This window comes from Chelon labrosus, assembly GCF_963514085.1.
Source record: "Chelon labrosus genome assembly, chromosome: 18".
Classification (NCBI taxonomy): Eukaryota; Metazoa; Chordata; class Actinopteri; order Mugiliformes; family Mugilidae; genus Chelon; species Chelon labrosus.
Window position 1 is genome coordinate 184,899 of NC_140351.1, and position 14,973 is coordinate 199,871.

Here is a 14,973-nt window from a genome sequence, read left to right on the forward strand (position 1 = left end):
AGTCTTCATTGATACATTCTCTCAGTCTTTAGTGATACGTTCTCTCAGTCTTTATTAATACGTTCTCAGTCTTTAGTGATATGTTCTCAGTCTTTAGTGATACGTTCTCTCAGTCTTTATTAATACGTTCTCAGTCTTTAGTGATACGTTCTCTCAGTCTTTAGTGATACGTTCTCTTAGTCTTCATTGATACGTTCTCTCAGTCTTTAGTGATACGTTCTCTTAGTCTTCATTGATACATTCTCTCAGTCTTTAGTGATACGTTCTCTCAGTTCATTGATACGTTCTCAGTCTTCATTGATACGTTCTCTCAGTCTTTAGTGATACGTTCTCAGTCTTCATTGATACGTTCTCTCAGTCTTCAGTGATACGTTCTCTCAGTCTTTAGTGATACGTTCTCAGTCTTCATTGATACGTTCTCTGTGTAACTTGTTCTTGTCGATGTCTAACCATCTCCGGAGCAGTGTTGACTTTATTCTGTAGATACCAACAGTGACCAGAAGGTGGCAACAGAACACTAATTAACAGAACTTTATGTTTTCATTTTTAATGTTGACATACATTACGTAAACAAAGGTCATGTGATCAGGTCAACCTGTGTGGCTGATCAAAGACAAATCTGGACAAATGTGTGATGTCACACTCGCCGGCTGCTGTTGGTCCAGGAGGTGAGACGGCTGGTCCAGGAGGTGAGACATAACTGATGGAAGACAAGTGGTAAGACGGCTGAATCAGGTAGACAGCCTGAGACAGTTTTTATTGAAGTGTTCAGACGGGAGGAGAGGTGTGTTGTCAGGGTTTGATCAACCAATCACAGTCAGAGTTCACTCTGTACACATCCAATAGAAGACAGTCTGGATGGAGGCGACGCTCACCTGCGAGACAGACAGACGGGCAAAGAGAAGGAGACGGACAGGTTTTAGTTTTCGTTAATGTCCTGTAGGTTTGTGTGTAATGAAGTTCGAGATGAGACTCACAGATGTTTCCTCCAACTTCATACAGATGCTGGACAGGACTGAAGAGACAGGTTAAAGACAGGTCAGAGACAAAGGTTCAATGTTAGAGACAGGTCAGAGACAAAGACAGGTTCAATGTTAGAGACAGGTCAGAGACAGGTGGTGTGTGTTACCTCTCTTCACACTCAAAGCGGGACGTGACGTCTTTGGCCGTGGTGTGTCTGTCCAGCTGTATCGCCATGGAAACCTTGGTGTGTAGGGGGGCGTGGACTCTGATTAGTCCATCACACAGTTCTGTGATCTGCACACATTATATGAGACATCAGACCGGCTGTCTCACCTGATCCAGGTGCCTGTCTCACCTGGATCAGGTGTCTGTCTCACCTAACCCCTGTCTCAACTGATCCATTTCTCACCTGGCTCGTGTCTTATCTTGCCCCTGTCTCAGCTGGTCCCTGACTCACCTGGTCTCAGTCTCACCTGGCACCTGTTTCATCTTGCCCCTGTCTCACCTGGCACCTGTCTCATCTGGTCCCTGTCTCACCTGGCACCTGTCTCACCTGGCCCCCGTCTCAGCTGGTGTCTATCTCACCTGGTGTCTGTCATTCTTGTCGTTCTTTCTCCTCAGCAGTCGAGTCTTCGTCCTGCTCAGACCGAGCTTCTTCAGGTGGGATGTCTGATTCATCTGTCTCACCTGAGACAGCAGGAAGTTGGGGACCTATGACAGAGAACAGGAAGTGACGTCACAGAGGGGGAGGGCTGTAATTTGTCCAGGTGTGTCCGGGTGAGACTCACGATCCAGAGCAGGTCCTGGTGTGTGATCATCAGCTGGATCAGCTGAGCTCCTCTCACCGCCTCCTCCATCTCCTCCCGCTGTTTAGTGATGGAGCGCTTGTTGCCACGGTGAGAGCGGGCAAACAGATTGGGTGCCATCACCATGGAGACGTTCCACAGAGACATCCGGTTCTGGTCCTGATGAAAGACGACCTTACGCAGGAAGACCAGCAAGGCCTGTAACCATGGAGAGAGATCTGTGACCATGGAGGCAGGTGGAGCTGTCTGTCTCTCTCCCTGTCTGTCTACATGTCTGTCTCTATCCCTGTCCTCCTGTCTGTCTTTCCTAAGATAGTCTTACTCTCAGAGTGTCTCTGTGTTCTTCAGGAAGCAGCAGTGACAGCAGCTGCAGAGCTTGAATCTGATGGACTTCAGAGGAGACACCTGCAGGGACACAGAAAGACGCTTGAGACACCTGGGACAGGTGGCACAGGTGGGACAAGTGTGTGCATACCCAGCACAGAGTGGTAGGTGGACAGGTGTGTGTGTGTCAGCAGAGGAGTTGGCAGCTCTCGGATGAACAGCTTCAGAAGACCTGCAGCGTCCACCTGTCTCACTGAAGACCAGTCGATGGTGCCACAGCACCTGTCTAACTCTCTACGCAGACACTGAAGACACACAGAGACAGACGGGTAGGGGAGACAAGTCAGAGAGACAAGTCAGGCAGACAGGTAGGAGACAGACAGACAGACCAAGAGAGGTCAGAGAGGATGGATGGATGATGGATGATGGATGGATGATGGATGATGGATGGATGGATGGATAATGGATGGATGGATGGATGATGGATGGATGGATGGATGGATGGATAATGGATGGATGGATGGATAATGGATGGATGATGGATGGATGGATGATGATGGATGGATGGATGATGGATGGATGGATGGATGGATGGATGGATGATGGATGGATGGATGGATGATGGATGGATGGATGGATGGATGATGGATAATGGATGGATGGATGGATGATGGATGGATGGATGATGGATGATGGATGGATGGATGGATGGATGGATGGATGATGGATGGATGATGGATGGATGATGAATGGATGGATGGATGATGGATGGATGGATGGATGATGGATGGATGATGGATGATGGATGGATGGATGATGGATGATGGATGATGGATGGATGGATGATGGATGGATGGATGGATGGATAATGGATGGATGGATGGGTGGATGATGGATGGATGGATGATGGATGGAGGATGGATGATGGATAATGGATGGATGGATGGATGGATGGATAATGGATGGATGATGGATGGAGGATGGATGATGGATGATGGATGATGGATGGATGATGGATGATGGATGGATGGATGGATGGATGGATGGATAATGGATGGATGATGGATGGAGGATGGATGATGGATAATGGATGGATGATGGATGGATGATGGATGGAGGATGGATGATGGATGATGGATGGATGATGGATGATGGATGATGGATGGATGGACGGATGGATGGATAATGGATGGATGATGGATGGAGGATGGATGATGGATAATGGATGGATGATGGATGGGTGATGGATGATGGATGGATAATGGATGGATGATGGATGGATGATGAATGGATGGATGGATGATGGATGATGGATGGATGGATGGATAATGGATGGATGGATGATGGATGGATGATGAATGGATGGATGGATGATGGATGATGGATGATGGATGGATGGATGGATAATGGATGGATGGATGGATGATGGATGGATGGATGGATGATAGATGGATGGATAATGGATGGATGGATGGATGGATAATGGATGGATGGATGGATGATGGATGGATGGATGGATGGATAATAATAATAATAATACATTTTATTTCTAGGCGCCTTTCAGAACACCCAAGGTCACCGTACAGGTAAAACAGGGTTTAAAATACATTACAGACATCAAAAGCATTTAACAAACTATAATACACTAAAAGATACGACAAAGAGATAAAAGATTTGGTTTAAAAATTAAAAATCTGGAGAGAGTGACAGTCAAGGAGGGTATGATTGGAGAAAAAGGTGGGTTTTGAGATGAGATTTGAAAATTGCCAAAGTGTCGATGTTGCAGATGATGGGTGGAAGGGAATTCCAGAGGCGGGGGGCGGAACGGCTGAAGGCTCTGGACCCCATGGTGGTCATGCGGGCAGGAGGGATGGTGAGGCTGATGGATGAAGATGATCTAAGAGTCCGGCTGGGTGTGTTGACGTGGAGAAGTTCTGTCAGATAAGGAGGGGCGAGGTTGTGGAGGGCTTTGAATGTTAAGAGCAGAATTTTATAGGTGATGCGGTGGGTGATGGGAAGCCAGTGAAGCTGCTGGAGAACAGGGTGATGTGATGGGAAGAAGGGGTCCTGGTGATAATCCGGGCAGCAGCATTTTGCACAAGCTGTAGTTTACGGAGGGACTTGAGGGGGAGACCAGTGAGAAGTGAGTTGCAGTAATCCAGGCGGGAGGTGACGAGGGAATGGACCAGGATGGCGGTGTTGTCGGCGGTGAGGGACGGGCGGAGACGGTTGATGTTGCGGAGATGGAAATATGCAGACCGGGTAATGTTATTAATGTGAGAGTGGAAAGACAGAGTGCCGACCAGGACGACACCCAAACTCTTGACTTGAGGGGAGGGGGAGACAGAGGAGTTGTCAATGGTGATGGTGAAACTGTTAGCTTTGGAGAGGGTGGATTTAGAACCAATGAGAAGAACCTCAGTTTTGTCACTGTTCAGTTTGAGAAAGTTGGAGGAGAACCAAGTTTTGATTTCTTGGAGGCAGTCACAGAGGGAGGTGGGAGGGAGGATGGAGGTGGGGTTAGAGGAAAGGTAGAGCTGGGTGTCGTCCGCATAGCAGTGAAAGTGGATATTGTATTTATGGAATATGTGACCAAGGGGGAGGAGGTAAATAATGAAGAGGACTGGACCGAGGACAGAACCTTGTGGTACACCACAGGAGATGGGAGATGGCTGGGATGCAAAAGTTTTTAGTTGAATGAATTGAGTTCGGCCAGTGAGATAAGAGTGAAACCAGTCCAGGGGTGTGCCAGATAGTCCAATGGATGCCAGTCTATGGAGAAGGATGGAGTGGGAGATAGTGTCAAAAGCTGCGGTAAGGTCAAGGAGGATGAGAATAGATAGGAGTCCAGAGTCTGCTGCCAGGAGGAGGTCGTTGGTTATTTTGAGTAGAGCTGTTTCAGTGCTGTGATGGGGACGAAAACCGGATTGGAACTGTTCGTAGAGGTTATTGTCGGAGAGATGAGAGTGGAGTTGGGATGCAACTGTTTTTTCCAGGATTTTAGAAAGGAATGGCATATTGGAAATAGGCCGGAGGTTATTGAAATTGCTGGGGTCTGAACCAGGTTTCTTGAGAATCGGAGTTACTGCAGCACATTTGAGAGATGGTGGGACAGAACCAGAGGTGAGGGAGGAGTGGATGATGGTGGTGATCAGAGAAGACAGGTGGGGAAGACAGGCTTTGACCAAGGGTGTCGGAAGGGGGTCGAGTTGACAGGTGGATGGTTTCGATTTTCTGATAAGTTCCGATACATCAGTAACAGAGGGAAGGTGGAAATTAGAGAATTGTTGAAAGGAAGGGGGTCGGGGGGGAACAGGAGTGAGTGCACTGTAAGAGATGTGAGAGTCCAGTTGCTGATGGATAGTTTTCATTTTACCATTGAAAAAGTTCATGAGTGAATTACATTGTTGAGCAGAGTAGAAGTGTTGGGGGAAGTTGTCCGGAGGGTGTAGGGAGTTGTTAAGTAGAGAAAACAGAGTCCGAGTGTTCCCATCACCAGCGTTGATGAGACCTGCATAGTGTTGTGATTTGGCTGTGTTGATTGAGTCCTTATAATGGAGGATGTGGAGGTGATACATTTCCTTATGAACGGTGAGACGGGTTTTATTGTAGAGACGTTCCAGTTGTCGTCCTTTAGTTTTGAGGAGGCGGAGTTGAGGTGTAAACCAGGGAGCAGAGCGGGTGAATGATACAGTCCGGGTTTTTATGGGAGCAAGTGAAGTCAACAGTGAGTGGAGACTGTTGTTGTAGTGGATGGATGATGGATGGATGGATGGTTGGATGGATGGATGGATGGATGGATGATGGATGGATGATGGATGGATGGATGATGGATGATGGATAATGGATGGATGGATGGATGGATGATGGATGGATGGATGGATCGATAATGGATGGATGATGGATGGATGATGGATGGATGAATGGATGGATGGATGGATGGATGGATGGATGATGGATGGATAATGGATGATGGATGGATGGATGGATGGATGGATGGATGGATGGATGGATGATGGATGGATGGATGGATGATGGATAATGGATGGATGATGGATGGATGGTGGATGGATGGATGGATGGATGGATGATGGATGGATGGATGGATGGATGATGGATAATGGATGGATGATGGATGGATGGTGGATGCATGGATGGATGGATGGATGGATGGATGGATGATGCATGGATGGTGGATGGATGGATGTGTTACCTTGAGTCTAGCAGCTGATCCAGGAATTCTGAGGATTCCTTCAGTCTGTAGACCAGTCTGTTCCAAAATACACAACAACTACACACACAGAGGCAGAATGCATCATGGGAATGTTCAGCTGTAAGTGGACAGTTTTACTCTGACAGAGATGTGGACAGGTCGACAGGAAGACGAATTGTTCACCTTCTGGAAGACAACAGGAACTTTAACTCCAGGAAACTTCTTCCTGTCGTTCTCTAACAGCAACTTCAGAGGAACACCGAAGACACCGCTGTCTGACAGACAAACAGTGAGACAGTTAGTCAGACAGTTAGAGAGCGAGACACCACAACCACCGAAATGACCTAGCCACCTGGAAGATTACCATGGACACCACTAGAACCACCTAGAAGATTGCCATGGACACCACTAGAACCACCTAGAAGATTGCCATGGACACCACTAGAACCACCTGGAAGATTACCATGGACACCACTAGAACCACCTAGAAGATTACCATGGACACCACTAGAACCACCTAGAAGATTACCATGGACACCACTAGAACCACCTGGAAGATTACCATGGACACCATTAGAACCACCTAGAAGATTACCATGAATTCCACTAGAACCACCTAGATTACCCAGAACACCACTAGAACCACCTAGAAGATTACCATGAACACCACTAGAACCACCTGGACGATTACTATGAACCCCACTAGAACCACCTAGAAGATTACCATGGACACCACTAGAACCACCTGGAAGATTACCATGGACACCACTAGAACCACCTAGAAGATTACCATGAACCCCACTACCACCTAGAAGATTACCATGGACACCACTAGAACCACCTGGAAGATTACCATGGACACCACTAGAACCACCTAGAAGATTACCATGGACACCACTAGAACCACCTAGAAGATTACCATGAATTCCACTAGAACCACCTAGATTACCCAGAACACCACTAGAACCACCCAGAAGGTTACCATGAACACCACTAGAACCACCTAGATTACCCAGAACACCACTAGAACCACCTAGAAAGTTACCATCAACACCACCAGAACCACCTAGAAGATTACCCTGAACACCATTAGAACCACCTAGATTACCAGAACACCACCAGAACCACCTAGATTACCCTGAACACCACTAGAACCACCTAGAAGATTACCCTGAACACCATTAGAACCACCTAGAAGATTACCCTGAACACCATTAGAACCACCTAGACGATTACCCTGAACACCACTAGAACCACCTAGACGATTACCCTGAACATCACTAGAACCACCTAGATTACCCAGAACACCACTAGAACCACCTAGATTACCCAGAACACCACTAGAACCACCTAGAAGATTACCCTGAACACCACTAGAACCACCTAGATTACCCAGAACACCACTAGAACCACCTTGAAGATTACCCTGAACACCACTAGAACACCTAGATTACCCTGAGCGCCATTAGAACCACCTAGATTACCCTGAACACCACTAGAACCATCTAGAAGATTACCCTGAACACCACTAGAATCACCTAGATTAAAAGAACACCACTAGAACCACCTAGATTACCAGAACACCACTAGAACCACCTAGAAGGTTACCATGAACACCACTAGAACCACCTAGATTACCCAGAACACTACTAGAACTACCTAGATTACCAGAACACCACTAGAACCACCTAGATTACCCAGAACACCACTAGAACCACCTAGATTACCAGAACACCACTAAAACCACCTAGAAGGTTACCAGAACACCACTAGAACCACCTAGTCAACCTCTTAATAGGAAATGAAGCGCACCTCGGGTTCTGCGGCGTGGCGGGCGGGTGCGCTTGGTGTGGATACCGAGAGCGAGCAGAAACGTGGAGAGCTCAATGTGAGAGATGAAGCCAAGCCGCGTGAGGTCACGTGACGACAGGTCGTCTGCACAGGTGAGACCCTGAGAGGCAGAGACAGGTACAGACTACACACACACACACACACACACACACACACACACACACACATCAGCTGTGCTCTAACCCAGTGGTTCTCAACCTTTTTTCAGTGATGTCTCCTCTGTGGTTGAAAAAAGGACGTAAAGCACAGCACTGTAGCATCAGTGTAATTTTTCTTAAACGTTGTAACTGTACAAAACATGGCTCTTCTGTTTGGTCCCTTTGAACTATTTGGAAATAAATATACACAAACAATAGTAATTAACTAATTATGAATAAAGATTTGTGAACATAAAAAAATGATCAACTTAAAGTTCCCTCTTTATAATGAATATAAGAAAGATCTGTCCCCTGCGTTGGGGTTTTCCTTTTTAATGCACGCATGAGTCTTTTCATGCTGCCCGTCACTGATGGTTCTACATCCTTGCAAACGCTGCTGCACGATTTCCAACTCAGGCCATTTTCATGAAAGACTGTTGACAAATGTCCTCTCCTGTTGTTTTCTGCTTCAGAGATTTGCAGAAAGGTATGTGGTCATATCCTGATGTCCTGATGATATCCTGGAAATGAACATCAACCCCCCAACCCTGCAGAGATTAAAACCATCATCCAAACCCTGAAGGGCGGTAAGGCATGTGGCATAGACACCATTCATGCTGAGATGCTAAGGGCTGACATTACCATATCAACACGACTGCTGACAGACCTCTTCCAAGACATATGGAACAGTGACTCCATCCCTGAAGACTGGTCCAAGGGTCTTATTGTCAAAATCCCTATGAGAGGAGACTCCAAGAACTGCGACAGCTGGCGTGGAATAACTCTTTTATCTGTTCCAAGCAAGGTGTTCTGCAGAGTCCTTCTCAACAGGATGGAGACAGCCATCGACACCAGGCTTAGACAGGAGAAAGCAGGCTCCAGGAGAGGAAGAGGATGCATGGACCAGATCTTCGCTCTGCGAAACATCATAGAGCCATGTCTGGAATGGAATACACCCCTCTACATCAACTTTGTGGATTTCAGGAAGGCCTTTGATAGTATCCACCGAGACACCCTGTGGAAGATACTGCACTCCTAGGGAATACCACCAAAGATGATAAGAATCATAAAAACATTCTATGAACATTTTGAGTGCAGTGTCATCATGGGCAACACCCTCTCCGATTGGTTTCCTGTACAGTCAGGAGTGGGACAGGGGTGTATCATCTCTCCTATCTTCTTCCTTGTTGCCATATACTGGATCACAACCAACACCACAGCGGACAGACCGAGAGGCATCCAGTGGACTCCATTCTCTCAGATGGAAGATCTTGACTTCGCTGATGATCTAGCTCTCCTATCAACCAACCACAACAACATGCAAACTAAAACTGACAGACTCAACAACTTTACCAAACAGGTTGGACTCAGCATTAACACCTCCAAAACTCAAGTGATCTGTGTAAACTCCACCCCCACAAGCCCCATCCTTGTGAACGTGGAACCACTTGAGTATGTGGAAGACTTCACCTACTTGGGCAGCCTTATCAGTAAGGACAGTGGGACATCCGAAGACATCAAGGCAAGGCTGGGAAAGGCTCAGGCTGCTTTTTCCCAACTGCGTTCCATCTGGAGAGCCAAGCTGTACAGCCTTAAAACAAAGATGCTCATATATAACAGCAATGTCAAGTCTGTCCTGCTATATGCTTCAGAGTGCTGGCGAGTGATCAGAGCAGACACTAGGAGACTGGAAGTGTTCCACAACTCATGCCTCAGGCGAATATGCCAGATCTTTTGGCCAAACAAAATCTCCAACAATGAGCTGTACAAAAAAACAAGGAGCCAAACCATCACCGAGGAGATTACACACAAACGTCTGAGATGGCTAGGTCGTGTGCTGAGGATGGCGCAAAACCGTATCCCAAAGGTTGCCCTAAAATGGACACCACCAGGGAAGAGAAAACCTGGGAGACCCAAAACCACCTGGCGCAGAACTGTGACTCAAGAGCTGAACCAGATGAATCTGTCATGGGGAGAGGCCCAACATGTTGCCAAGGACCGAATCCAGTGGAGAGAGCTCGTTGAAGCCTTATGTCCCATTGGGGGCAAGGAGGAGTAAGTAAGTAAGTAAGTATGTGGTCATAAATGTCATCAGTATCACGTATCTCAAATGTAACAAGTTGTGCATTTCCACTGACATCTGTGGAGTCGTCCAATTGGAGGGAAACAGAGACGCCAAGTTTTCCACAACCCGCTCGACAATATTTGTTCCCATTTTATCAACTATATCAGCAGTGGGAAGGAGCAGGTCTGGACATATGGTGAAAGGTTTCTTGGTTTCAGGTACGAGCAAAGACACCACATGAGAGGCCTCCATGGCTTTGGCTGATGTCATTGAGGCTTTCTGCATCGTGTCTTGAGATGACCTGAATTCCAAAAGTTCCTTCTTAAAAAACTCTGTTGTCATGACGTGCATGTTTTGTCCTGAGATGACGCTGGAGATGTGCTGGCTTCATGCCGCTGTTGACTAATTTCTGGATTTCTTGGAATATTCGATAACTTTGATAACTTACAACTGAAATATTTATTATATAACCGTTTAAAAAGATTTTTCAAAAGATGTTATTGTTAAAATATATATTTTTCAAAAATCTCACGTATCCCCTGGAGTATCTTTCAAGTATCCACAGGGGTACACGTACCTCCATTTGAGAACAACATGCTCTAACCAATCAGATTAACTGGGTAGAGCCTACATCTCCCAGAATGCAGCTGGTCACGCTCACCTGCAGTTCACTGTTGTCATCTCCATGGAAACTCAGGCAGTCCCAACACGTCCCACCCCGTTTGTGCTCAGCCACGCCCTCTGAGTATGGAGAGTCCCGCAGCAGCCAATCAGCTCGTCTTGAGTGGGTGACGGGCTGCGAGCATGTGCGAGGAGGGGAGGGGGTGAGTGTGTTCGTTGGAGATGACCGGTCCTCAGGTGGTTGATCCGCAAAGACAAACACTGGAAGAGTTGGTCGTACTGTAACAAGAACAAACTGTTCACAAGCAGCCTCCTAGCACCACTAGAACCCATTTAAGACCAGAAGAATCCCCAGGGACGGTTAGAACTAGGTGGACCTTAGAACCCATGAAAAGACCAGTAGAACCACCAGGATACCGCTAAAACCAACTACAGTGTCTCTATTGCCTGGATCGCCCAGGTAGCTAATTAAATAGCAGTAGAACTACTCAAAGGTCTCCTGGGTCGTTTAAAGTACCAGTCAAACCTCCAGGTGACTACATACTCAGTGGACCACCAAAACCACCTAATTATGACTCAAACCACCTAAAGGTCCGGTAAGAGCTCTAAAACCTTAAAGAACTTTTAGAACCACATCCTGATGGCCTGCAGACACACCGGTACCTTGCTGAGTGTTTCGACGGATGGTCTTGGTGGTGTTGTGGTATCGACTCGAAGGTGACTCGACGTGACGGGAGGAGGGGGAGGGGCATTTGTCTGCTGAGTCATCATCAGGCTGAAACAAGGTGAAGGACAGTTTGGGTTTACTTAATGCCCCATAATTCCTTGGGGCAGCTTTTAGGGTGTGTTCTTGTTGGTGGAGGTCATGTCCCACCTCAGAGAAGACGTCTCGGACATCTCGGACCGGCTGCCGGTTCCTCTTCTTCAGTGTCACATTGTAGTTGTCCAGCCTCTTCCTCACTGTGGCGGCTTGTTGCCGGGTCAACGTGGACAGCAGCGCTTCGGTCGTGGGCGGGGCCTCCTCCTCTGCCGAAGACGAACCCATGACCAGGGAGGATAGCCCCGCCTCTGTCAGCCACGCCTCCTCCACCTCCATCTCTACATGAAACAAAGACTGGTAGGAGTTGTCTGAGAGGTGACAGCTCACGCTGCTGTTGTTTTGACTTACCATCCATACTCTTTCTCTCCTCCTCCTCCTCTTCCTCTTCCTCTTCCTCTCCCTCCTTCTCCTCCTCAATGCTCTGCACTTCCCTCCAGTAGGTTTCCATGGCAGCACGTCGGGTTTCAGAGGACACAGTGTGAGGTGTGGGTGGGTTGGAGGAAGTGGGGATGGAGGTGGTGGATGGAGACGATGATAACATCCTGTGGAGATAGAAAACAAAAGTGCCGTCAGCCAATTAGATGATCAGATCCTGTAAGCCAATCATAAAACAGCTTCAGTTCTCTAATCCACCCTCTTGTCTTCATGTTGGAGGTTTCTGGACTTTAAATATTGATTGAGTGTGTGACAGGAAGTCTCTCCTTTTCTATTGATCTCTGTGTGGAACCTCCCGCTAATGGTTTTGGTTCCCAGGGGAGGACAGAGTGGGGCACGCAGGCTAACGCTAGCTACTGCCGTGTGTCCATTAGGAGGAAATGGACGTCATCGTCCAATCAGAACGTCAGAGATAAGTGTTTTCACTCAGGTCCTCAGTCGGCAATCTGACCTGGTTATTCAACTCCGTCCATCGACTGCTTCGTCCTGAAGACATGTCCACATTCAGATGAACATCTTCCAGAGAAATGTCCATGAAGAGGGTCTGATCAGATCCAGATTAGATCCAGATCAGATTCAGATCAGATCCAGATCAGGATTTCTGTCATAAGCATCTTTATTATGTGACCAAGCAGCTGATCCATCAATTCATCAATCACTGTTTTATTATTGAACATTCATGGAATCATCATCAAATCCAAATCAGATCCTACATCAGATCTAGACCAGGTCCTGGTTCAGATCCAGGTCCTGGTTCAGAGGGGTCCGTCTGGCCTGATTCTAGTTCTGAGGTTTACATTCTAAATCTGTTCCGAATCAGCTGATCACGAACATTAAAGTCTGAACGAAGACGTTTTTGTTGATAAAACTCTTTCTCTCTCTCTATTATCAATAACCGGTCTGTCAGTTATGGAGGGGAAGAGACTCACCTCTGCTCCGTCCAGCTGCTGATTGTCTGTCTGACGAGAGGATAACTGAGGAGGAGGAGGAGGAAGAGGAGGAGGAGGAGTAGGAGGAGGAGAAGGGAGGGGCTACAGCTCCCAGTTTAGACCAGCAGCTGGACTCCATTTCTGACTGGAAGGAACCCTCCACAAGCTGTTTGCCCCAGAGACACATCACGCTAGCTTAGCTTAGCTTAGCTTAGCTTAGCACACAGACTGGCAGCAGAGACAACATCAGTAACTAAGTCTTTCATCAATGTTTCAGTGTCCTTGTCACCATGGTTACAGTAATAAGAATCAATGCTGAAACAGGAAATAGACAGTGCTTGATGTTTTGTTGACCCAGTCCTCTGGACCAACCTCCTCTCTGAAACGTCTTGGCCTGTCAATCAAAAGGATTCAGGAGGAAACCGGAAGTGGAGTTCAATGTGATTGGTCGGATTGTTGCCGTGAGACGGACACTTCCTGTCTCACAGCTGAACATTTAATCATCAAAAATAGATAAAAGCATTAAATAAAACTAATGGATAGATAATAAAAATTAAATTAAATTTAAAATAAAATGGGGATGATTTACTGCATCAAAATTTAGTGTAAATTAGATCATATATTTTTTATAATATAATAAGCACCTTATTTTATTTATTTTTTTAATGTTTTTATCTGTATTATATTGAATACTCATACTCACATCGTCATGTTTACACCCTCCATGGACAGTTTGTAAAGTTTCAAACATTAATGGCATAGTTTTTATTTTGTATATACCGTGTGTTCTATTTTCTGTTCCTTAAAGGTGTTTATTGTTTATAGGATCCCCATTAGCTGGGGCTTACGTCCCAGCTATTCTTCCTGGGGTCCGACAATACAGACAGATAATAAATAATTTTAAAATTCATTACATCACATCAACAAACTTTAGATTGACAAGACTACATACATATGCGTATACAGAAGCTCACACACACAAACACACACACACACACACACACACACACACACACACACACACACGCACACACACACACACACGTATACATATTCACCTACACAGGATATATACACAAAAAAAAAAACCCTTCTCTTACATATATACCCCCTACTGCTCAGATCATAGCTGTTATGTATGATTGACTAAGGTGTTTTTTCATGTGTTTTTTGAACGCATGTTTTTTATCTATTTTAGTTAAAAAAGCTGGCAACTTGTTCCATGCTACAATTGCTCTATATCTGACTGTGCGTTGAAAGGAGTTGGAATTAGCCTTAGGTACAGTAAATCGCCCCGCAGCTGCATACCTTGTGTTATGATTATGGGTATTAGAACTTTTGCAGAACAGATTATATTGACTCAATGGTGTTTTGTTGTTTAAGATTGTCCAGGTTGATGTTAATATGGATGCATTCAGCCTATCTTCAACTTTCAACCAGTTTAAGTGTGAGTGCATGTAGTTAATATTTGTCTTGTATGGACATCTAAGAACAAGTCGTGCTGCTTTGTTCTGGACCCGCTGAAGTTTAGCTAGATGTTCTTTGGTGGCATTTGACCATATAATACTGCAATATTCCATCTGAGAAAGAACCAATGTCTCTGTAACCTTCTTTTTTAAATCTGTTGTTAGAAATGTGCTACTGCGTCTAAGGCTATTCCACTACTCATTTTTTTCACTGTCTGGTCAATTTGTTTAGACCAGGACAGTCTACTGTCTAGGATGACACCTAGTAGCTTAACTTCCTTTACCTGTTCTATTGGTGTTTTGTTAATAGAGAGATTAAGCACTGGCTCAAGACTTCATAAAT

General features: G+C 46.1%; 1 protein-coding gene across 1 annotated transcript; it reads right to left on the minus strand.

The window, feature by feature from the left end:
• Positions 1-466: 466 nt before the first annotated feature.
• arhgap28 (Rho GTPase activating protein 28) lies at positions 467-12,616 on the minus strand (the record flags this gene model as incomplete). The annotated part of the gene is made up of 15 exons (XM_084566207.1): positions 467-875; positions 978-1,015; positions 1,130-1,257; positions 1,549-1,674; positions 1,752-1,967; positions 2,092-2,174; positions 2,245-2,398; positions 6,307-6,384; positions 6,490-6,581; positions 8,119-8,257; positions 11,021-11,259; positions 11,644-11,755; positions 11,855-12,078; positions 12,149-12,344; positions 12,434-12,616. Coding segments are annotated over 15 exons (2,091 nt in total), but the record flags the coding sequence as incomplete, so codon positions are not given.
• Positions 12,617-14,973: the final 2,357 nt, after the last annotated feature.